The sequence below is a fragment of the Ammospiza nelsoni genome, chromosome 22, assembly GCF_027579445.1.
Source record: "Ammospiza nelsoni isolate bAmmNel1 chromosome 22, bAmmNel1.pri, whole genome shotgun sequence".
In the NCBI taxonomy this organism is placed as follows: Eukaryota; Metazoa; Chordata; class Aves; order Passeriformes; family Passerellidae; genus Ammospiza; species Ammospiza nelsoni.
In genome coordinates this window covers 6007739-6032829 of record NC_080654.1, presented here as the reverse complement: position 1 = coordinate 6032829, position 25091 = coordinate 6007739, and the positions used below count along the sequence as shown (strand labels likewise).

The 25091-nt window shown below is 53.5% G+C and overlaps 1 protein-coding gene across 1 annotated transcript; it reads left to right on the top strand.

Annotated features, from left to right (window-relative positions):
* Window positions 1-177: 177 nt before the first annotated feature.
* SDHB (succinate dehydrogenase complex iron sulfur subunit B) lies at window positions 178-19182 on the top strand. Its single transcript, XM_059487420.1, has 8 exons — window positions 178-270; window positions 4254-4378; window positions 5438-5523; window positions 11520-11656; window positions 12558-12674; window positions 14583-14684; window positions 16243-16365; window positions 18993-19182. Exons 1-8 carry the CDS (start codon window positions 196-198, stop codon window positions 19068-19070), a joined length of 843 nt encoding a protein of 280 aa, XP_059343403.1. The 5' UTR covers window positions 178-195; the 3' UTR covers window positions 19071-19182.
* Window positions 19183-25091: the final 5909 nt, after the last annotated feature.

Below are 25091 nucleotides of genomic sequence, written 5' to 3'. Positions count from 1 at the left end.
AAAAAGGGAAATTTGGGAAAGAAAAAGGGGATTTTGGGCGTCCTGCTCCCCTCCCACAGGGCGCGCCACACCCAACATGGCGCCTCTCCTGAGGGCGCCGCCACACTCAAAATGGCGGGCGCCCCTTCCCGTCAGCGCAGCAAGATGGCGGCGGCGCGAGCGCTTCCGGGGCGGTCGGAACTGCTCATCGCCAAGATGGCGGCGGCCGCGGTCGGAGTCTCCTTGAGGAGCGGAGTCCCCGCACGACTCTTGCGGGCCGGGCCGCGGACGGTGAGGGACCGGGGAGGCCGCAGGGGCTGGCAATGGAGCGGGGAGAGGCGGGGCAGAGGCGGCCGGGGGCTGCAGGGGTCCGGGATGGCGGTGGAAGAGAAGGGCGGTGGGCTGAGGGGGTGAGGGAGCTGTGGAGAGGGAGCTGGAATTGGAGTGTGGGGTCCGGAATTGGAGTGAGGGGTCTGGAGGGGGATTGTGAGGGAATTAGGGATGGCAGGGCTTGGTAAGGGGCTGGGGGCCGGAGGAGGTGAATTAAAAGGGGGGAAGGAGTTGTGGGGAGGGGGCTGGAGAGGGTCTGTGGGGTCTGGAAGAGGGAATTGGGGAGGGACAGGGTGGGAGAGAGGGTCTGTGGGGTTTGGAAGGGGGAATTGGGGAGGGACAGGGTGGGAGAGAGGGTCTGTGGGGTTTGGAAGGGGGAATTGGGGAGGGACAGGGTGGGAGAGAGGGTCTGTGGGGTTTGGAAGGGGGAATTGGGGAGGGACAGGGTGGGAGAGAGGGTCTGTGGGGTCTGGAAGGGGGAATTGGGGAGGGAAATGGTGGGAGAGAGGGTCTGTGGGGTCTGGAAGGGGGAATTGAGGAGGGAAATGGTGGGAGAGAGGGTCTGTGGGGTTTGGAAGGGGGAATTGGGGAGGGACAGGGTGGGAGAGAGGGTCTGTGGGGTCTGGAAGGGGGAATTGAGGGAAAGGGCGGGAGAGAAGGCCTGTGGGGTCTGGAAGGGGGAATTGGGGAGGGACAGGGTGGGAGAGAGGGTCTGTGGGGTCTGGAAGGGGGAATTGGGGATGGACATGAGGGAAAGGGTGAGAGAGAGGGTCTGTGGGGTCTGGAAGGGGCTGTGCAGGAATTGGGGTGTGCAGGGGGAACAGTTTCAGAGGGGCTTGGGGGGCTGGAGGAGGACTGGGATGCGGTAAAATCTGGGAAGAGTGGATGGGAAAATGGGGTGGGGTGCGAGGGAATGGGGTTTGTGGGATTTGGGAATAAGGTCAGTGGCAGAGGGGATGGGGGCTTTGGGAAGGAATAGGATCAGTGGGAGAAGGGCTGGAGAAATCTATGGGATTTGGGAAGGAATAGGGTCAGTGGCAGAGGGGCTGGAAGGGGTCTGTGGGATTTGGAAAGGAATAGGGTCAGTGGGAGAAGGGCTGGAGAAATCTTTGGGATTTGGGAAGGAATAGGGTCAGTGGCAGAGGGGTTGGAAGGGGTCTGTGGGATTTGGGAGAGGGGAGGAGAAGGGGATGGAGGGAGGGGACAGCAGAGATCCAGGAGGAAGTGAAATAGGGGAAGAATGGCGGGGAAAAGGGAGGGGCTGAGGGCAGAGGGCGGCTGGAATGGGAAGGGTTTGGGGGAGATAAAGGACAGCAGGAAATTTGGAGAGTGGTTCGGGAAAAGGTTGGGAAGAGCAGTGGGAACAGGAGTGTGGAGTGATCCTGGGAGAGGGGAGCAGGGGAGGGAAGTGGAGCCCTGGAAAAGGCTGGGAAGAGCAGTGGGAACACTCCAGGAAAAGGTTGGGAAAAGAAGTGGGAATATTCCAGGAAAAGGCTGGAAAAAGAGCAGGAGGAACATTCCTGGAGAAAGTTGAGAAGAGCATTTGGAGCATTCCAGGAAAAGGTTGGGAAGAGCAGGGAGAACAGGGCCAAGGGTGATCCCAGCAAGAGCAGGATGTGCTTGGGAATTCTGGGATAACTGGGCAGGGAGAGCCTCTGGGATTTGATGGATCCAGAAGTAATTTTTATGATTTTATATTTATCTATAAATATAGATATATTAATGTGTGTATATACATTTATCTACAGACATTATATACAAAATACTTATATATAAGTAATGTATATAAAACATGTGTGTAAAGATTAATAGATGTAAAATATATTTATATTATTGTAATTACACATACGACACACACAATATACCAATGCAATTTACAAACACATCTATAAATATGTGTAATTTATAGACATACATAGAATATATTAATTTGTTCCATATAAAATGCATTGTATACTTATATGTACATATATATGTGTATAGGTATATATATAAATACAAATATGATGTATTCTATATAATGTGTAATATACACTGTATGAATAGAATATATATATTTATATATAAAATATATAAATATAATGTTTATTATACACTGTTTAAATATAATAGAATATATATTTATATATAGAATATAAAAATACATAGACTATAATTTTAAACACAATATATAAATAAAGTAAACATGTAATTATGTCATTATAGTGACAGTCAGTAGAATATACAAATGCATACATATAATTTATAAACACATACATATAATTTACAAATAAAATACTCCATAAACAATGTGCATATGTGTGTGCATGTATGTTTGTGCCTGTATATTTATATATACATTTATATATACATATATGCATGTTTGTGCCTGTATATTTATCTATACATATATATAAATATATTTTATACAATGTGTAATGTAATCTATGCAATGCAATATATAATATATAAATACAATATAATAATAGTAACGTGAATACATGCAGCATACAGTGTACACATATATATTCACATGTAATTCCAAACATATACATCATTTTTATATATATATAGGTGTGTGTAAATATATACGTAGTTGTTATCTTTTTTAAACTTTTTTATATAGGTGTATATGTATATTTAATTTTTTTGTAATATATACACACATATCCATCTCTGTATCTCCTCCTGGATCCCTCCTGGTGGGATCTGAGGCTGTTACCCTGGATCTGAGGCTGGTTTTCCCTGGGATCTGAGGCTGTTTTTCCCTGGATCTAGGATGGGATCTGAGGCTGTTTTTTCCCCGGATCTGAGGCTGTTTTTTCCCGGATCTGAGGCTGTTTTTCCCCGGATCTGAGGCTGTTTTTTCCCCGGATCTGAGGCTGTTTTTTCCCTGGATCTGAGGCTGTTTTTCCCCGGATCTGAGGCTGTTTTTCCCCGGATCTGAGGCTGTTTTTCCCCGGATCTGAGGCTGTTTTTCCCCGGATCTGAGGCTGTTTTTTCCCCGGATCTGAGGCTGTTTTTTCCCCGGTCTGAGGCTGTTTTTCCCCGGATCTGAGGCTGTTTTTCCCCGGATCTGAGGCTGTTTTTCCCCGGATATGAGGCTGTTTTTTCCCCGGATCTGAGGCTGTTTTTCCCTGGATCTGAGGCTGTTTTTCCCTGGATCTAGGATGGGATCTGAGGCTGTTTTTTCCCTGGATCTGAGGTTTTTTTCCCTGGGATCTGAGGCTGTTTTTCCCCTGGATCTGAGGCTGTTTTTCCCCAGATCTGAGGCTGTTTTTTCCCTGGATCTGAGGGGTTTTTTCCCTGGGATCTGAGGCTGTTTTTCCCCGGGATCTGAGGCTGTTTTTCACCAGATCTGAGGCTGTTTTTTCCCTGGATCTGAGGCTGTTTTTTCCCTGGATCTGAGGGGTTTTTTCCCCGGGATCTGAGGCTGTTTTTTCCCCGGATCTGAGGCTGTTTTTCCCTGGATCTGAGGCTGTTTTTCCCCGGATCTGAGGCTGTTTTTCCCCGGATCTGAGGCTGGTTTTCCCCGGATCTGAGGCTGTTTTTCCCTGGATCTGGGATGTGATCTGAGGCTGTTTTTCCCCGGATCTGAGGCTGTTTTTTCCCTGGATCTGAGGGTTTTTTTCCCTGGATCTGAGGGTTTTTTTCCCTGGATCTGAGGCTGTTTTTCCCCGGATCTGAGGCTGTTTTTTCCCTGGATCTGAGGGTTTTTTTCCCTGGGATCTGAGGCTGTTTTTCCCAGGATCTGAGGCTGTTTTTCCCCGGATCTGAGGCTGTTTTTCCCCGGATCTGAGGCTGTTTTTTCCCAGGATCTGAGGCTGTTTTTCCCCGGATCTGAGGCTGTTTTTCCCCGGATCTGAGGCTGTTTTTCCCTGGATCTGGGATGTGATCTGAGGCTGTTTTTCCCTGGATCTGAGGCTGTTTTTCCCCAGATCTGAGGCTGTTTTTCCTGGCTCCAGGTGCTCCGGCAGGCGCAGACGGCGGCGGCGGCTCCGCGCCTGAAGAAATTCGCCATCTACAGATGGGACCCCGACAAGGCCGGGGACAAACCCCGCATGCAGACCTACGAGGTGGACCTGAACAAGTGGGTGTCCCTTGGGAATGGGGCTGGGGGGCAATCCCAGCTCCAAGGAGTGGCTGGAAAGGGGCTGCTCACCTCTGGCACAGAGCAGCTCGTTGTGGGCACAGCTCATTCTGAGGAACCCATCCCAAACCCTTCCCAGGAGCTTCTCCAGAGGAATCCATCCCAAACCCTTCCCAAGGGATCCATCCCAAACCCTTCCCAAGGGCTCCTCCGGAGGGATCCACCCCAAATCCTTCCAAGTAGCTCCTCCAGTGGAATCCACCCCAAACCCTTCCCAAGGGATCCACCCCAAAACCTTCCCAGTAGCTCCTCCAGAGGAATCCACCCCAAAACCTTCCCAAGGGCTCTTCCAGAGGAATCCATCCCAAACCTGTCCCAAGGGATCCATCCCAAACCCTTCCCAAGAGCTCCTCCAGAGGGATCCATCCCAAGCTCTTTCCAAGGGCTCCTCCAGTGGAATCCACCCCAAATCTTTCCAAGAGCTCCTCCAGAGGGATCCACCCCAAACCCTTCTCAAGGGATCCACCCCAAACCCTTCTCAAGGGATCCACCCCCGACCCTTCCCAGTAGCTCCTCCAGTGGAACCCACCCCAAACCCTTCCAGAGGGATCCACCCCAAACCCTTCAAGGAGCTCCCACTCCCACCCAGCCTTACTCAAACCCCACAGGAGCCACAGCTCCGGTTTTGGGGTAGCTTTGCCCCAGTGAACAATCCCTGGGTGGTGCCCTGGGTGTAAAATGACAGAAATTGTCCCTGAGTGTTTGTCCCGTGTCCCTTGTGACTCACAGGGCCAAGCAGGGCTGTCACAGCCTGACCCCAAAAGGGGAAAAGGGGCCAGCACAGCTCACTGGGGTTTGGCTTGGCCAAGCCCTCAGTGGTCACAGGAGTCTGACCCACCCTGCCCCAGGGCTGCCCTGCTGCTCAGAGATCCCTGTGGGATCCCTGGGATTCCCACAGAATTCATGGGAATTGTTAAAAACCCCTTTAGGTGCTGCTGAGGGTGGGTGCAGGGGTCGCACCCTGCACGTGGGGGCTCTGATTTGGGATTTGTGCCGCAGGTGTGGGCCCATGGTGCTCGATGCCCTGATCAAGATCAAGAACGAGATGGACTCCACGCTGACCTTCCGCAGGTCCTGCAGGGAGGGTAAGGACAGAACAGTCCCACCTGGAGTGCTGTGTGTGCTTAGGGACAGCACATTCCCACCTGGAATGGCCCTGGAGTGCTGTGTGTGCTTAGGGACAGCACATTCCCACCTGGAATAGCCCTGGAATGCTGTGTGTGCTTAGGGACAGCACATTCCCACCTGGAGTAGCCCTGGAATGCTGTGTGTGCTTAGGGACAGCACATTCCCACCTGGAATGGCCCTGGAATGCTGTGTGTGCTGGCTGTGGGAGCCCCAGGGAGCTCAGAACCCCCCTCTCACATCCCTGGGGATAAAACACCCGAGTGAGCCAGGGAGTGAAAGTGCTCAGAACCCCTCTCCTCCCACCCATGGGGATAAAACACCTGAGTGACTCAAGGAGTAAAACTCTCCTCCACTCATGGAGATAAAACATGAGTGTTTTAAGTGAACTAAGGAGTAAAACTGCTCAGAACCCCTCTCCTCCCACCCATGGGGATAAAACACCAAGGAGTAAAACTGCTCAGAGCCCCTCCTCTCACATACCTGGGGATGAAACACCCAAGTGACCCAAGGAGTAAAACTGCTCAGAACTCCTCCACCCATGGGGATAAAACACCAAGGAGTAACACTCCTCAGAACCCCTCCTCTCACATCCCTGGGGATAAAACACCCAAGTTGAAAGAAGGAGTAAAAGTCTCCTCCACCCATGGGGATAAAACCAAGTGAACTAAGGAGTAAAACTGCTCAGAACCCCTCTCCTCTCACTTTTGAGGATAAAACACCCAAATGAACCAGGGAGTAAAACTCCCCAGAACCCCTCTCCTCTCACATCCCTGGGGATAAAACACCTGAGTGACCCAAGGAGTAAAACTGCTCAGAACCCCTTTCCTCTCATCTCTGGGGATAAAACACCAAAGAGTAAAACTCCTCAGAACCTCTCCTCTCACATCACTGGGCATAAAACACCCAAATGAACCAGGAAGTAAAACTGCTCAGAACCCCTCTCCTCCTACTCGTGGGAATGAAACACCCAAGTGAACGGAGGAGTAAAACTCCTCAGAACCTCTCCTCTCACATCTCTAGGGATAAAACACCCAAATGAACCAGGGAGTAAACCTCCTCAGAACCCCTCTCCTCCCACATCTGGGGATAAAACACTCAAATAAACCAGGGAGTGAAACTACTCAGAGCCCCTCTCCTCCCACCCGTGGGGATAAAACACCCAAGTTCACCAGGGAGTGAAACTGCTCAGAATTCTCTCCTTTCACTTCTGGGGATAAAATACCAAGGAGTAATACTCCTCAGAACCTCTCCTCTCCCACCCCTGGGGATAAAACACCCAAGTGAACCAAGGAGTAAAACTCTCCTGCACCCATGGGGATAAAACCAAGTGAACTGAGGAGTAAAACTGCTCAGAACCCCTTTACTCTCATTTTTGGGGATAAAACACCCAAATGAACCATGGAGTAAAACTACTCAGAACTCTTTCCTCCCATCTCTGAGGATAAAACACCAAGCAGTAAAACTGCTCAGAATCCCTCCTCTCACATGCCTGGGGATAAAACACCCAAATGACCCAGGGAATGAAACTCCTCAGAACCCCTCTCCTCTATCTGTGGGGATAAAACACCCGAGTGAACAAAAGAGTAAAAGTCTTCTCCACCCATGGGGATAAAACCAAGTGAACTAAGGAGTAAAACTGCTTAGAACCCCTCTCCTTCCACCCATGGTGATAAAACACCTGAGTGACCCAAGGAGTAAAACTCTCCTCCACCCATGGGGATAAAACCAAGTGAACTAAGGACTAAAACTGCTCAGAACCCCTCTCCTCTCATTTTTGGGGATGAAACACCCAAATGAACCAGGGAGTAAAACTGCCCAGAACCCCTCTCCTCTCACTTCTGGGGATAAAACACCCAAATGAACCAGGGAGTAAAACTGCTCAGAATCTTTCTTCTCCCACTGTGGGATAAAACACCCAAGTGACCCAAGGAGTTAAACTGCTCAGAACCCCTCTCCTTTCACTTCTGGGGATAAAATACCAAGGATAAAACTGCTCAGAACCCCTCCTCTCACTTGTGGGGATAAAACATCCGAGTGACCCAAGGAGTAAAACTCCTCAGAACCCTTCTCCTCCCATCTCTGGGGATGAAACACCTGAGTGACCCAAAGAGTAAAACTCTCCTCCACCCATGGGGATAAAACACCCAAATGAACAAGGGAGTAAAGCAGGAGTTGGTGCTCCCAGGGTGTAATGACACAGTTGTGAGCTGCCAGCTCCAGTAATTCCTTCCACAGCTCCCAGTTGTTCCAGTTTCTCTCCCAGTCTGGTTCCTCTACCTCCTCCCAGTGTGTGGGGAGATCAGGATTCCAGCAGTGGGGCTGGGGTGGGAGCAGCGGGGGCTGTGCCAGTGCTGCTGTGGGAATCACCCCGGGTGAGCTGGGAGAGAGCACTCAGGACTTCGAGGAACAGCTCCAGGAATCTCCTCCTTGGCCCTTGGGCCGAGGGCAGGGCTGGAGTGGGGAAAAGGGCACTGCTGGGTTGGGGAAAAGGGCACTGCTGGTTTGGGGTTGTGGCACTGCTGGGTTGGGGTTGTGGCTGCTCCCAGATCTGCTTTGGGGCTGCTCCCAGACTTCCCCTGGGAAAAACTCCTGAGTCACAGGTCAGGCTGGGCTGTGGGGGTGCATTCCTGGCTGGAATGGCCCTCTGCATTTAGGGTCCTGCTGAGGTGTAGGAGTGCATTCCAGGCTGGAGTAACTGGATTTAGGGTCGTGCTGGGCTGTGGGAGTGCATTCCAGGCTGGAATGACTCTGCATTTAGGGTCCTGCTGAGGTGTAGGAGTACATTCCAGGCTGGAATGACTCTGGATTTGGGGTCGTGCTGAGCTGCTGAGTTGTGGGGTTGCATTCCAGGCTGGAATGGCTCTCTGGATTTAGGGGGCTTACTGGGCTGTGGGGTTGCATTCCTGCCTGGAGTGACTCTGGCTTTGGGGTCCTGCTGGGCTCCTGGGCTGTGGGGTTGCATTCCAGGCTGGAATGGCCCTCTGGATTTTGGGTTGTGCTGAGCTGTGTGAGTGCATTCCTGGTAGGAGTGACTCTGGATTAGGGTCCTGCTGAGTTGTGGGAGTGCATTCCAGGCTGGAATGGCCCTCTGGATTTAGGGTCACACTGGACTGTGGGTTTGCATTCTAGGCTGGAATGGCTCTGGATTTCGGGTTGTACTGAGCTGTGGGGTTGCATTCCTGGCTGCAGTGACTGAATCTGGGGTCCTGCTGAGCTGTGTGAGTGCATTCCAGGCTGGAATGGCTCTGGATTTAGGGTTGTGCTAGGCTTCTGGGCTGTGTGAGTGCATTCCAGGCTGGAATGGCTCTGGATTTGGGTCCTGCTGAGGTGTAGGAGTACATTCCAGGCTGGAGTGACTCTGGATTTAGGGTCCTGCTGGGCTGTGTGAGTGAATTCCAGGCTGGAAGGACTCTGGATTTAGGGTCCTGCTGAGCTGTAGGAGTGCATTCCAGGCTGCAGTGACTCTGGATTTCAGGCTGTGCTGACCTATGTGAGTGCATTCCTGGCTGCAATGACTCTGCATTTAGGGTCCTGCCGAGCTGCTGAGCAGTGGGGTTGCATTCCAGGCTGCAGTGACTCTGGATCTCAGGCTGTGCTGAGCTGTGTGAGTGCATTCCTGTCTGCAGTGACTCTGCATTACCAGCTGGGTCTTCAGGCAGGGCAGTCTCAGGGCAGGCAGTGCCTGTGGATGTTTTGTCTGGGTGGGAATGGAAAGCAGCACTCCTGAGGCACCTTTTCCCCTGGAATCTGCAATAATTCCACACAGACTGGGGCTCCCAGACAGCCACAACTCCTGCCCTGAATATTTTCCCTGCTCAGGATGGGTTTTCAGGCCGGGCTGCTTCCATCCTGCCCCTCTGAGGCTCCCCCAGTCCCACATTCCTGCTGCAGGCCCTGCTCCCCTCCCAGCTGCCTGCAAAATGCCTGGGAGCCTTTCTGCAGTGGGAGGAACCTCACAGGGGTCATTTCATCCCTTTGTGGGGCTATTTTTGTCCCTCTGTCACCTTTGGGAGGGCAGTTTGTGCCCTGGGAATGGACACGAGGGGAGGAGGCTGCTCCTGAATTACAATCCTGAATTTCAGGGATGATTTGGGGCATTTTATTCCCTGCTTGTTCCAGAGATGGGGAGGCTGAGAGGGGATCCCATCAATCCCTATAAATATTTCCAGGGGGTGGTGCCAGACCCTTCCCAGTGATCCCCAGAGACAGGACAAGGAGCAGCAGCCAGAAATTAAAGCACAAAAATTCCATTAAAACATAAAAATTCCATTAAAACACCAAAATTCCTGCTGAACCTTTGGGAAAAAAAAAAAAAAAAAAAAAAAAAAAAAAAAAAGTTCTTTTCCTGGAGTGGAATTCAGCTCCAGCTTTAGAGGGAAAAAGGGTCAAGTGAGGTTTGTGAATTTGCTGTTGTTTGGGTCCATCCTGTGACCTCCCAGCACAGAAAGGAGGGACAAAACCAGGCTCAGTTGGGGATTTTAGGGGTAAAAAAGGTTGGGCAGAGCCCAGGGAGGTCCCAAACCCCCCTGGACACATTCCAGTGCCACCTTCTCTGGGTTTGGATGGTTCCCAGAGGTCCCTTCCATCCCTGCCAGCCCTGGGGTTCTTTCTCCCCACATTTTAATGCCATTTTTATTGTGTTTTTTATTATTTATTTTATTCCTCTCTCATCCCCCACCTCATGTCCCAAACCTGAGAGCAGAGCTGGATGTTGTCCCCTCCCCACATCTCACCCAAACCCCCTCATTTGCTGCTGGGGAAGGAGCTGCCCCATGGAAAAGGGGTTTTGCTGCTGATGGAAGCAGCTGCTGTGTTTGATCCCTGCTGAAGTTAAAAATCTTTCAGCCCCAGTGGGGAATTCTGACCTTCCTGTCTTTTGGGGCGTTTGTGGGATGGATGAAGACCCTGGTGGAGTGGGAGGAGTGTTTTGGGAATCTGGGGGATTGGGAAGAGGTTTTTTGGGTTTTTTTTTGGTTTTTTGGGACCCTGGCAGGTTGGGAAGAGGTTTTGCAGGACAGGTGAGGACACTGATAGAACAAGAAAGGGGTTTTGGGGATGGGTGAGGCCTCTGAGGAACGACAGGAGCCTTATCCAGAACCTGTGACCAGTTTTTTTGGGATGGGTGAGGACCTTGGTGTAATGAGAAGATTTTTTTGGGGTTTATGTGGATCCCAGCAGTTGGGAAGAGCCTTTCCAGGAGGTTTTCTGGGACAGGTGAGGACACTGATAGAACACAAAGGGTTTTTTGGGGATGGGTGAGGCCTCTAGGGGATTGGCAAGAGGCTTTTCCAGAACCTGTGACAAGGCTTTTTGGGACAAGTGAAGACCCTGGTATGGTGAGAAGAGATTTTTTTGGGGTGAGTGAGGATCCCAAAAGGTTGGGAAGAGCCTTCCCAGGAGGTTTTCTGGAATGGGTGAGGACCTTGGTGTGGTGAGAAGAGATTTTTTGGAGCAAGTGAGGATCCCAGAAGAGCCTTTCCAGGAGGTTTTCTAGGATGGTTGAGGACCCTGGTGTACTGAGAAGAGATTTTTGGGGGTAAGTGAGGATCCCAGAAGGTTGGGAAAAGCCTTTCCAGGAGGTTTTCTGGGACAGGAAACATATCAGACTCACCTGGTATGGTGAGAAGAGATTTCTTGGGGTTATTGTGGATCCCAGAAGGTTGGGAAGAGCCTTTCCAGGAGGTTTTCTGGAATGGGTGAGGACCTTGGTGTGGTGAGAAGAGATTTTTTGGAGCAAGTGAGGATCCCAGAAGAGCCTTTCCAGGAGGTTTTCTGGGACAGGTGAAGACCCTGGTGGGTTCAAAGTGGTTTCCCAAAACCCTTCAGGTTGGGAAGAGTTTTTTGGGTCCTGGTGGGTTTGGAAGGGCCAAGCAGAGATTCCCCAGCACAACCCAGGTGGATTTTTGGGGCCAGCAGTGACAATCCCACCCTTGGCTCTGCTTTTCCCCCTCAGGGATCTGCGGCTCCTGCGCCATGAACATCGCCGGGGGCAACACCCTGGCCTGCATCAAAAAAATCGACAGTGACCTCAGCAAAGTCACCAAAATCTACCCCCTGCCCCACATGTACGTGGTGAAGGACCTGGTCCCGGTGAGTGCAGGGCCAGGGGACAGCCAGGGCTGGGACAGGGAGTGGCAGCTGCCACCAGGGCCAGGTGTCACTTGGGTGGGTCCCGGTGAGTCAAGGTGTGCTGGCCTGGAATGTGGCAGCTCTGGGGAGGGAATGGCACCTCCTGCTCAGGTGCTCAGGTGTGAATTTGGGGTGAGGCTGTGCCAGGAAGGGATTTAGGTGGGATTTGGGGATTTTGGGAAGAGGCTGTGCCCCCAGGGGTGGGGCTGAAGGGAAGGGTCAGGGCCCCACAGCGTGGACAGCAGGGCTGGGATTTGGGGATGGGGATGTTCCCTAATTCTCCTCAGCCCCATAACCAGGTCCCTGTGCTTCTCCTGCCCCAGAACAGCAGGGTGGGATTTGGGGTGGGATTTGAGGATGGAGATGTTCCCTGATTCTCCTCAGCCACATAACCAGGTCCCTGTGCTGTTCCTGTCCCCAGGATAGCAGGAATAGGATTTGGGGTAGACAGCAGGGGTGGGATTTGGGGTGTATCCAGCTGGGGATGTTCCCTGATTCTCCTCAGCCCCATAACCAGATCCCTGTGCTTTTCCTGCCCCCAGGACACAGGGGTGGGATTTGAGGTGGACAGCAGGGATGGGATTTGGGGTGTATCCAGCTGGGTGAGATTTGAGGATGGAGATGTTCCCTGATTCTTCTCAGCCCCATAACCAGGTCCCTGTGCTTTTCCTGCCCCAGGACAGCAGGGCTGGGATTTGGGGTGGGATTTGAGGATGGAGATGTTCCCTGATTCTCCTCAGCCCCATAACCAGATCCCTGTGCTTTTCTTGCCCCAGGACAGCAGGGATGGGATTTGGGGATGGGGATGTTCCCTGATTCTCCTCAGCCCCATAACCAGATCCCTGTGCTTTTCCTGCCCCAGGACCTGAGTAACTTCTATGCCCAGTACAAATCCATCGAGCCCTACCTGAAGAAGAAGGACGAGTCCAAGGAGGGCAAGCAGCAGTACCTGCAGTCCATAGAGGATCGCCAGAAACTGGTCAGAGCTTCAGCTTCAGTGCTGAAACCCTCCCAGAGCAGCCCAGGGTCACAGCTGAGCCTTCAGCCCCCTCCCAGTCCCACAGTGTGGGACACAGCCCCACAGCTCAGCACAGGGAGCTGGGCTTGCCAGGGGGGCTCTGACCCCATTGCTCCCCATCCCATCCCATCCCATCCCATCCCATCCCATCCCATCCCATCCCATCCCATCCCATCCCATCCCATCCCATCCCATCCCATCCCATCCCATTCCCCTGTGGAATTCCTGCTGCTGGGAGCTCTCTGCAGGCTCCAGTGGGCAGAGGGTGTCTGGCTGTGTTCACACCTCACTGTTGTTTTGCAGCCTGGAAAGCTCCTGGGAAAAGCTCAAGTGCAAGATTTGGGGTGTCTGTGTTGAGCAGGGGGGATTTGAGGGGAGTTTTGTGAGGGTGGATGAGGAACAGCTCCTTACAAGGTGTGGCCAAGGTTTGGGGTGGATTTAATGGCTGCCACAGGGATTAGGGGTTTTTCCTCTGAGCTGCCAGGATGGATCCATCACTGCAGGATTCCGAGCTCAGCCTGGCCCTGCTCCACTGGGGAGGCACCAAGTCCCATTTTGGGAGGGAGAGGTGGATGTGAACAGCAGGAAGGGAGGCTGGGCAGAGCTGTGATGGTGCTCACATGGAGGATGAGGGAGGAGGTGAGGATCTGATTCCGTGTTTCAGAAGGCTGATTTATTATTTTATGATACATATTATATTAAAACTGTACTAAAAGAATAGAAGAAAGGATTTCCTCAGAAGGCTGGCTAAGAATAGAATAGGAAAGAATGATAACAAAGGCTTGTGGCTCAGACTCTCTGTGATTGGCCATTAATTAGAAACAACCCCATGAGACCAATCACAGATGCACCTGTTGCATTCCACAGCAGCAGATAATCAATGTTTACATTTTGTTCCTGAGGCCTCTCAGCTTCTCAGGAGGAAAAATCCTAAGGAGAGGATTTTTCATAAAAGATGTGTGTGACACAAGGTGGGAGTGCAGGAACCTGAGCTGGAAATGCAGGAGAGCCCAGAATGGGAGTGCAGGAGCCCAAGGTGGGAGAGCCCAAGGTGGGAGTGTAGGAGAACCAAGGTGGGAGTGCAGGAACCCAAGATGGTGCAGGAACCTGAGGTGGGAGTGCAGGAGCCCAAGGCAGGGGTGCACGAGAACCCAGCAGCTCCCCCTTTCCTCTCCAGGCCCTGCCCTTCCCCTGATGCCCCAGACCCTGGTTCATTGTGTGGCTCCTGGAACCATGGAATGAATACCCTGAGCTGGAGGGGGGCCACAAGGACCATGGAGGGGCCACAAGGACATTTTGGGGACCACAAGGGCCATAGGGGGTCACAAGGACCCTGAGGGGCCCACGAGGACCCTGGGAGGGCACAAGAACCATGGGGGGACCACAAGGACAATGGGGGGGACCACAAAAACCTGGGGGTGGCCACGAGGACCTTGTGGGGACCACAAGAACCATGAGAGGGACCACAAGGACAATGGGGGGGATCACAAAAACCTGGGGGTGGCCACGAGGACCCTTGGGGACCACGAGGGCCATGGAGGGGCCATGGAGGACCCTGGGGGAAGCCATGAGGACCCTGGGGGGATCATGAGGATCCTGGGGGGACCACAAGGACCATGGGAGGAGACAAGGACCCTGGGGGGGCCACAAGGACCATGGGTGGCCACAAGGACCATGGCAGGGGTCACAAGGACAATGGAGGGGACCACAAGGACCATGATGGGCAGCTCCTGGCCCCGGTCTGGGAGGGTTGGGATTGTTCCCCTCAGGAATTGCTGCCTCACACAGGAGCTGCTCCGTGGGGACAGGGGTGGATCCCCTGTGTCACCAGCCCCGTGGTGACAGCGTGCTGTGTCCCCTCCCTGGCAGGACGGGCTCTACGAGTGCATCCTGTGTGCCTGCTGCAGCACCAGCTGTCCCAGCTACTGGTGGAACGGGGACAAGTACCTGGGCCCCGCCGTGCTCATGCAGGTGAGGACAGACACTGTGTCACCTGCCAGTGTCAGTGTCACCTGCCAGTGTCACCTGCCAGTGTCAGTGTCACCTGCCAGTGTCAGTGTCACCTGCCAGTGGCACCTGCCAGTGTCACCTGCCAGTGTCAGTGTCACCTGGCCGGTGTTGGTGCCTTGGAGTGGCTGCCTAGAGAGGCCAGACAGGGTTAAGAGGATGAAGTGTTTATTAAAGGCTTCAGTGGGCACACCTTGGGCACTCAGAAACCTCTGAGGCCACACCCAGAATGGACAATGGGCACGAGTTTTTCAGACAATTATAAATTTTTAGCCCCATTTACATATCATGGGTTAATCCTCCTTCAGGTGATGAACTATTTACCCCAAGTTTGCTGCCCCCCAACTCATTTTGTTTATATTTTTGGGTCCTAAGCTGGAGGGTGTCCTTGAGTTTCAGGCCCAGAGGAATTTTTGTGTCTGAGCAGAGTGGGAGAGCAGCAGCTGGCACTGTGGAGTTTAGAGTTAGGCACTAATGCAGCACAGGATCTCAGAAATGCAGAATATAAAATCCTCAGGCAGCAGTGTCACCAGCCTGGCCTGGCACTGCTGGGTGGGTGTCACTGTGGGGTCCCCAGCTGGTGCCAGCAGTATCTGTGTCTCCAGCAGTGTGCGAGTCCCCAGCGGTGTCCCCAGTGGTGTTTGTGGTGTCCCCAGCAGTGTCCATGTCCCCAGCAGTGTTTGTGGTGTCCCTAGCAGTGTGCATGTGAGTCCCCCGTAGTGTCCCCAGCGGTGTTTGTGGTGTCCCAGCAATGTCCCCAGCAGTGACCCTGTCCCCAGCGGTGTCCCAGCAATGTCCCTGTCCCCAGCTGTGTCCCTGTCCCAGCAGTGTCCCTGTCCCCAGCGGTGTCCCAGCAATGTCCCCAGCAATGTCCCAGCAGTGTCCCTGTCCCCAGAAGTGTCCCTGTCCCCAGAAGTGTCCCTGTCCCCAGCAGTATCCCTGTCCCAGCAATGTCCCCAGCAGTGTCCCAGCAGTGTTGCTGTCCCTGCAGTCTCAGTGTCCCTGTCCCAGCAGTGTCAGTGTCCCTGTCCCAGCAGTGTCCCTGTCCCAGCAGTGTCCCTGTCCCAGCAGTGTCCCAGCAGTGTCCCTGTCCCCAGGCGTACCGCTGGATGATCGATTGCCGGGATGATTTCACTGAGGAGCGCTGTCCATGTCCCAGCAGTGTCAGTGTCCCTGTCCCCAGCAGTGTCCCCAGCAATGTCCCCAGCAGTGTCCCTGTCCCCTGCAGTGTCCCTGTCCCAGCAGTGTCCCAGCAGTGTCCCTGTCCCAGCAATGTCCCCAGCAGTGTCCCAGCAGTGTCCCTGTCCCAGCAGTGTCCCAGCAGTGTCCCAGCAGTGTCCCTGTCCCCTGCAGTGTCCCAGCAGTGTCCCTGTCCCCAGCAGTGTCCCTGTCCCAGCAATGTCCCCAGCAGTGTCCCAGCAGTGTCGCTGTCCCCACAGTCTGTGTCCCTGTCCCCAGCAGTGTCAGTGTCCCTGTCCCAGCAGTGTCCCCAGCAGTGTCCCAGCAGTGTCCCTGTCCCCAGGCGTACCGCTGGATGATCGATTCCCGGGATGATTTCACTGAGGAGCGCCTGGCACAGCTGCAGGACCCGTTCTCGCTGTACCGCTGCCACACCATCATGAACTGCACCCGCACCTGCCCCAAGGTACCGGGACACGGGGACACAGGGGGAACACTGGGCACACGGGGGACATGGGGACACTGGGCACACAGGGGACATGGGGACACTGGGCACACGGGGGACATGGGGACACTGGGCACACAGGGGACATGGGGACACTGGGCACACGGGGGACAAGGGGGGGACATGGAGGGACACGGGACATGGCGGGGACACGGGGCACGGGGGGGACGTGGGGGACACAGGCTGGCAGGGGGGGACGCGGGACACGGGGGGGACATGGGGGACACAGAGCACATGGGGGACACTGGGCACACAGGGGACAGGGGGGACACAGGCAGGCAGGGGGGGACGCGGGACACAGGGGGACATGGGGGACACTGGACACACGGGGGACATGGGGGGACATGGAGAGACACGGGACATGGGGGAACATGGGGGGACATGGGGCACAGGGGACATGGGGAGACATGGGCTGGCATGGGGGGACACAGCCTGGCATGGAGGGACATGGGGCACAGCCTGGCATGGAGGGGACACGGGACATGGAGAGACACAGGGGACACAGGGTGTGGGCTGGCACGGGGGGACATGGGGACATGGCTTGGCATGGAGGGACATGGGGCACAGCCTGGCATGGGGGAGCACGGGACGTGGGGCATGGACTGGCATGGAGGGGACACAGGGCACGGGGCATAGCCTGGCATGGGGGAACACGGGACATGGGGCACAGCCTGGCATGGAGGGCACACGAGTCACTGGGGCAGTGTCCACAGCCTGAGATGGAGCCCCTGGAATTCCCAGTTTGCCTCCAAAGTGAAGCTGGAATGGGTCTGGACCCTCTGGAATTCCCAGTCTGCCCCCAAAACTGAGGCTGGGATGGACCTGGAGCCTTTGGAATTCTCAGTCTGCCCCCAAAGTGAGGCTGGGATGGGTCTGGACCCCCTGAAATTCCCAATTTGCCTCCAAAAGTGAGGTTGGGATGGGTCTGGACCCTCTGGAATTCCCAGTTTGCCCCCAAAAGTGAGGCTGGAATGGGGCAGGGCTGCATTGGAACCCCTGGAATTCCCATCCTGGCTGGAGCCAGAGCTGGCCCAGCTGTCCTGAGCCTCCCTGGGCTGAAAAGGAGGGTTCAAGTCAGGCAGGACTGGGATTTTTAGGAAAAAAAAAGAGGTTTTGAGCAGCTCCTCTAACAAATATTTTAATGAGTAGCAGCACATTTGTGAATTTGCTACAATTTAAATCTGTCCTGCACAGAAAGGAAGGACAATATCAGCCAAATTGCAGCTTTTAGGGGATAAAAAAGTGGGGTAGCAGCAGATTTGGGAGTTTGCTGTGGCTTGGATCCATCCTGTGACCTCCCAGGGTTTGAAAGGAAGGAAAATATCTGGCTGAGAAGGAGAAAACTGGCTGAACTCCATGATTTTTTTGGGGAAAAAGGGTGCTGAGCACCTCCTGTAACAAGTATTTCTATGAGTAGCAACTCACTTGTGATTTTATTGTGCTTTGGATCCCACCTGTGACCTCCCAGGGTTTATAGGAAGGACAAAACCAGCTCAGTTCCAGATTTTAGGGGGAAAAGAGGTGGAATAGCAGCAGATGTGTGAATTTGCTGTCACTTGGATCCATCCTGTGACCTCCCAGGGTTTATAGGAATGACAGAACCAGCTCAGTTCCAGGTTTTAGGGAGAAAAGGGATGCTGAGCACCTGCTCAGTGCAGAGAGGAAGGACAATATCAGCTGAATTCCAGGTTTTAGGGGGAAAAACGGTGGAGTAGCAGCAGATTTGGGAGTTTGCTGTCACTTGGATCCAGCCTTTGACCTCCCAGTGTTTGGAAGGAAGCAGAATATCTGCCTGAATTCCAGTTTTTTTTGGGAAAAAAATTGGTGCTGAGCACCTCCTGTACCAACTATTTCTATGAGTAGCAACTCATTTGTGATTTTATTGTGGTTTGGATCCATCCTGTGACCTCCCAGGGTTTATAGGAAGGGCAGAACCAGCTGAATTCCAGATTTTTTTTGGGGGGAAAAATGTGGAATAGCAGCAGATTTGGGAGTTTATCACAACTGCAACCCATCCTGTGACCTGCTGGGGTTTGAAAGGAAGGAGAGTTCCAGGTTTTAGGGGAAAAAGGTGGAACAGCAGCAGCAGCAGAGTTCAGTAGGGGATGAGAAGGAAGGGAAGGTTTGGGAAGGGAAGGGAAGGTTTGGGAAGGGAAGGGAAGGTTTGGGAAGGGAAGGGAAGGTTTGGGAAGGTTTGGGAAGGGAAGGGAAGGTTTGGGAAGGGAAGGGAAGGTTTGGGAAGGGAAGGGAAGGTTTGGGAAGGGAAGGGAAGGGAAGGGAAGGGAAGGGAAGGGAAGGGAAGGGAAGGTTTGGGAAGGGAAGGTTTGGGAAGGGAAGGTTTGGGAAGGGAAGGGAAGGTTTGGGAAGGTTTGGGAAGGTTTGGGAAGGGAAGGGAAGGGAAGGGAAGGGAAGGGAAGGGAAGGGAAGGGAAGGGAAGGGAAGGGAAGGGAAGGGAAGGGAAGGGAAGGGAAGGGAAGGGAAGGGAAGGGAAGGGAAGGGAAGGGAAGGGAAGGGAAGGGAAGGGAAGGGAAGGGAAGGGAAGGGAAGGTGCTGCAGCCCCCCCAGGCTCTGACCAGCCCCTCCCACAGGGGCTGAACCCTGGCAAAGCCATCGCTGAGATCAAGAAGATGATGGCAACCTACAAGCAGAAGGCAGCGACTGCCTGAGGGCCGAGTGACCCTGGAGTGACCCAGAGTGACCCCAGAGTGACCCTCACACCTGTGCCAGGGTTACCTGTGCACCTCCAATAAAGGCTGTAAAGAACAGCTCAGGCTCCATCCTTTATTATTCATTTATTATTCATTTATTATTCATTTATTATTCATTTATTAATTCTCTTCATGGAGTGTTTTGCCAGCCCTGGGAGCAGCTGGGAGGCTCTGGGAATCCTGGGCTTGGCTGGGAACAGGGAATGGGCGAGGGATCCTGAGCCTGAAATCCCAAAACTGAGCGTTTGGAGCTCCCAGGAGGCAGCATGGGGACAGATCCACCAGGGGCAAGTCTGGTTTGTTTTCCTGATTTCTCCTCCAGGAAAATGGGATTTTTTTAGGGATGAATCCTTTTCTTCTCAATGATATTTTTACCTCCAGATCCCAGTTCCACCAGGAGCAAGGTGTTCTATTCCCACCCCATGAGACCCTGGTTTGTATTCCTGAGTTCTTCTCCAAATCCCAGGAAAATGGGATTTTTTAGAGGTGGATCTTCCTTTTTTCCCTGCTATTTTTACCTGCAGCTTTCTCCAGTTGGGATGTTCGGAGCAGCTCCTGAGGCTGAGGGAAAGGAGCAGCTCCAGCTTTGCTGGTGAATTCATGATTTGGGTCTGAATCACTCAAACTGCCCAGAAATGGGGTGCTGCTCCTGCGAGGTCACAGGGATGTGACGCTACTGGGGTGTCACACCCCGGGTTTGGGGTGTGAGTTACAATTCCCAGCATCGCCTGGGTGCCACACCTGGTTTTGGGATGTGAACTACAATTCCCAGCATCCCCTGGGGTCTCACACCTGGTTTTGCTGTGTGGACTCCAATTCCCAGCATCCCCCTGGAATGCCACACCCCATTTTTGTGGTCTGGACTCCAATTCCCGGCATCCCCCGGGTGCCGCACCTGTTTTGGGCTTGCGGACTCCAATTCCCAGCATCCCCCGGGTGCCGCACCTGTTTTTTTTGTGGTCTGGACTCCAATTCCCAGCATCCCCTGGGGTGCCACATCTGTTTTAGGGGTGTGAACTACAATTCCCATCATCCCCTGAGTGTCACACCCCATTTTTGGGGTATGGACTCCAATTCCCAGCATCCCCTGGGTGCCACACCTGTTTTAGGGGGTGCAGAGTGCAGTTCCTAGCATCCCTCGGGGTGCCACACCTGGTTTTGGGGTGCGGACTCCATTTCCCAGCATCATCTGGGTGTCACACCTGTTTTAGGGTGTGGACTCCAATTCCCGGCATCCCCTGGGGTGTCACACCTGTTTTGGGGTTCGGACTCCAATTCCCAGCATCCTTTGCCGTTCCGGCCCCGCCCCTTCCGGCGGCGCGCGGTGCCGCGGGGCTGCACCATGAGCTCAGGTCAGGAACCGGCACCGGGACCGGGATCCGGGAATGGGATCCGGGAAGGGGATCGGGGTCGGGAATGGGATGAGGGGTCGGGGTCAGGGACCGGAACCCCCCGAGTGCCCGGAGCCCCCCGGACCCCAAAGCGCCGCCGGGGGCTCCCGGGGCCGCTCCAGCCCAGCCCGGGGGGCGGGACCCTCGCAGCTCCACTGCCGTTTATTCCCATTTATTCCCATGTGTTCCCATTTATTCCCCTTTTATTCCCATGTGTTCCCATTTATTTCCCATTTATTCCCATTTATTTCCCGTTTATTCCCATTTATTTCCATTTATTCCCCTTCATCCCCATTTATTCCCATGTATGCCCATGTGTTCCCATTTATTCCCGTTTATTCCTATTTATTCCCAAGTATTCCCACTTATTCCCTTTTTTTTGCTTTATTATTTTGCCTTTATTCTGAAATTTTGCTTTTTAAATTTTCCTCATTATGCTTTATTTATTTTTTAAATTTTGCTTTATTTTGTTACCCTTTTTTTTAATTCTGCAGTTTTATTTTGTTTTAATTCTTTTTATTATTCCACTTTATTTTACTTAATTTTATTTTGCTTTCTTGCTTCCTTGCTTTGCTTTCTTTTGTGTCTTGTTTTTTTACTTTCACTTTTTATTTTTATATTTGGCATCATTATTTTGCTGTAGTTTTGTTTCCTGACTTTGTTTTTCTGCTTTTTAACTGTGCTTTATTTTGCTTTTTCCTTTGCTTTGTTTGTTTTTTCACTTCACTTTTCTTTATTATTTTCCTTTATTTTGTTTTTTCATCTTAATTTTTCTCCTTTTTTTACTCCAATTCATTTTCCTTTTTATCTTTTGCTTTATTTCACTTTTTAAATTCCATTTCTCTTTTATATCACTTTATTTTGCTTTTTAATTTTGTTCCGTTTCTCTTTTATTTCGCTTTATTGAGCTCCACTTCCCTTTTTAGTTTTGCTTCACTTCCCTTTTTATTTGGCTTTATTTCCGTATTTTATTTCGCTTTTTTTCCCATTTTTGTCCCATTTCTTTCCCGGCCCCTCTCCCATCCTGGGACCTCCTGGCTCCACATTCCTTTGGAGTTCTGGCCCAGGATCCGAGGGGAAGAAAATGTGGGCAGGGCTGTGGGGTGCTCCAAACCCCAAACTCCCCAAAACCCTCAAATCCTCCAAATCCCAAACCCCTCCTAATCCCCCAAAATCTTCCAAACCATCCAAACCCTAAAACCTCCCACCCTTCCTAAGTCCCCAAAATCCTCCAAACCCCCAAATCATCCAAATCCTTCAAACCCCCCAAACTCCCCAAACCCTCAAACTCTCCAAATCCCAAACCCCTCAAACCCTAAACCATCCAAACCCCAAACTCCTCAACCCCTCCTAACCCTCCAAAATCTTCCAAACCCCAAATCATCTAAATCCTTCAAACTCCCAAACTCTCCAAACCCCAAATTCCTGAAACCCTCTGAACTCCAAAACCCTCAAACCCTCTAAATCGCAAACCTCTCAAACCCCAAACTGTCCAAACCCCAGAACCTCCAAACCCCAAAACCCCCAAAGCCTCCAAAGCCTCCAAACCCCAAACCATCCAAACCCCAAAACCCCCAACCCCTCCTTACCCCCCAAAACCCTCCAAACCCCAAACTATCCAGATCCTCCAAACCCCTCAAACCCCAAACCATCCAAATCCTTCAAACCCCAAACCCCACCCGCAAACTCCCAAAACCCCAAAATCCTCAAACCCTCCAAACCCCAACCTCTCCAAAGCCCAAACTCCCAAAACCCCCAGACTCTCCAAATCCCAAACCCCTCAAACCCTAAACTGTCCAAACCCCAAACTCCCCAACCCCTCCTAACCCCCCAAAGTCCTCCAAACCCCAAACTCCTGAAACCCCAAAACCCTCAACCCCTCCTAACCCCCCAAAATCTTCCAAACCCCAAATCACCTGAATCCTTCTAACCCCAAACTCTCCAAAACCCTCAAGCTGTCCAAATCCCAAACCCCTCAAACCCCAAATCATCCAAATCCTTCAAACCCCAAACTCCCGAAACCTTCTAAACCCCAAACTGTCCAAACACTCCAAACCCCCCCAAACCATCCAGATCCTCCAAACCCCAAAACCCTCCAAACCCCTCAAACCCCTCAAACCCCAAGCCCCTCCAAACTCTCCAAACCCCAATTCCCCCAGGCCCCAAACCCCACCCCAGATCCCCTTGGCCCTCCCAGAGCCGTTTCCCTTGGTGGATCCCACCCAGAATTCGGGAATACTCCCATCCCTCTCCGTGGGGATCATGGAGAACGGGCTGGGATTTGGGGTTGGAAGGACCCATCACCTCTCAGATCCCATCCCGGAGCAATCCCAGGGATTTTTTTCATGGATGAACGACAGAATGAGGTGCAGGGTGGGAAAAGGGCACCCGGGGTTCCGGATCCTTCCAGGACTCCCGTCTGGGATTCCCATTCCCGGGAACGCGGGAGCGGCACTGCCGAGCGACCTTCGCCCCTTTCCTGCCCTTTTCCTGCTGGGATGTTTCCTCCAGGCAGGGAAGGGCAGGGCAGGGGGGACATCCCTGGGTGCTCTGGGAGTTCCATCCCTGTGTGATCCCGCTCAGATCCCCTGGGATCCCCCTCACCCACCCCAATCCCAATCCGCAGCCGAGCAGCACTCAGGGGTCCAAGCTCCCCCTTTTTTCCCTGAGTTCCTGATTTAAGGGTTGCTGGAGAGGTTCCCCCCCAGTTCCTCACTTCCCATCGGGAATGTTGGGAGTGCAGCCCCTCTTCCTGAGGGAGGAGGAGCCCTCATTTACCCGGAATTGGGGGAATTGTGGGGTTGGGGTGTGAACCCGCTGTTTTCCCGCTCGCACTGTGGTGTTTCCCAAGCTGGGATGTTCCTGGCACTTCCCTCCGGACTGGCTTTGGGTGCCAGGGAGGATCCCCCTGTGCCAGAAGGGTTGGAATGCCAGGATCTCCCTGGCACAGGGCACAGCCCCGCTCCTCACAGAGGAGCTCTCCAAAATCTCAAACCACAACCGGTGCAGGCGGACGGGGCTGCTGGGAATTCCCAGGAATTTGTTCCTCAGCTGTCTCAGGGGTTTGATGCCTGAGCATGGATTTCCCAGCACTGGGGAGTCCCAATCCTGGTTTTCCACGTCCCCACCTTGCATCAGACCCATCTCAGCCTTTGTTCCTCCAGCCTTGGGCTGTTTTTCTGGGAGGACCTGACGGCCTGGTCAGATGGGTTTGGTGTGTGGGATCCATGGGAAGGGCAGCACATCCCTGGCTGGCTGGGATCAGTTCTGTGGGATCCATGGGAAGGGCAGGAGAATCACCAGGATCTCAGCCCAACTCTGCCCTCTGGCTCTGCTCTCTTCCAAAGGCTCTGGAAGATCCTCCTGGGTTCAGTTCAACCTCCACGACCCAAACACTTCCTTATGGGGTCTCTCTTTCCCAAATTTTGCCTTTTCCTGATTTTCCGTCCCCATCTCCCCAAGTTGGCCTTGCCAACCCCATCCCATCAACCTCAGTGGTTGGAACGGAAACTTCCTTGGACAGAGCTTCCTGATACTGTGTGCAGCTTCCTGGATGGATGGATGGATGGATGGATGGATGGATGGATGGATGGATGGATGGATGGATGGATGGATGGATGGATGGATGGATGGTGCTGCCCAAGGACCATCCAGCAGGAACCATGGGAGTAGCAGGAGGTCTCCAGGCCCCCTTGGGGTTTGTTTGCTTCCTGAAAGGGGCTCGGGAAGGGCCAGGGCTGCCCAGGGAAGCTGATGGAGAAGTTTCCAGGAGCAGCATCCGTCTGTTTTCCATGTGCACTCCGCTGGGGAGGGGGCTGGGACTCAAATCCAAATCCTGGGACAAGGACCTGGCATTCCCAGCTGATCCCCAGCCAAGTCTTGGATCTCAATCCCATCCTGGCTTTTGGCTCTGTGCTGTAGAGTCTGAGGGTTCACCCCCCTGCCAGGATGTGCAGTGGCTGTGGGAGCATCAAGAGCAGCCTCTTCCCAAATTTCCACCGAGAGGACAGGGCAGGGCCTGGACTCGGAGCCAGGCAGCTGCAGGGAGCTCCAGGTGGGGTTTTGGCCGTGCTCATCCATCAGCAGTGCGGGATCTTGGCTTCCAGACCAGCCGGGCCGGTGCATCCTGACCCCTCTCCGGGATTCCAGCCTCTCCTGGCTCTTTTCCTCCTCCTGATCCCTGATTTAGCGGCGGAGAGGGGAGCAGAGAGCAGAGCTCTGTGCAGGGCTCCGGGGGAATTCCCGGGATCCTGAGGCGGGGAAGGGACATCCAGGAGCCCCCGCCCTGTGTTTGCCCACGAGGAGTGGCCTCGGGGCCGGGATTGCGGCGGCAGCACGGCCGCTCCGCCCGGGATCTGCCCGGCCACGGCCACGGGGACACCGGGGATGGCGGCGCTGCCGGTCCCAGCCCGACTGGTTCCATCCCCACCAATTCCGTCCTGACCGATCTCACCCTTCCCGACCCCATCCTGACCTATCCCAGCCAAGCCGATCCCATCCCGCCCGATCCCACCCTTCCCGATCCTATCCCATCCGATCCCACCCTTCCCGATCCCACCCTTCCCGATCCCATCCTGACCGATCCCAT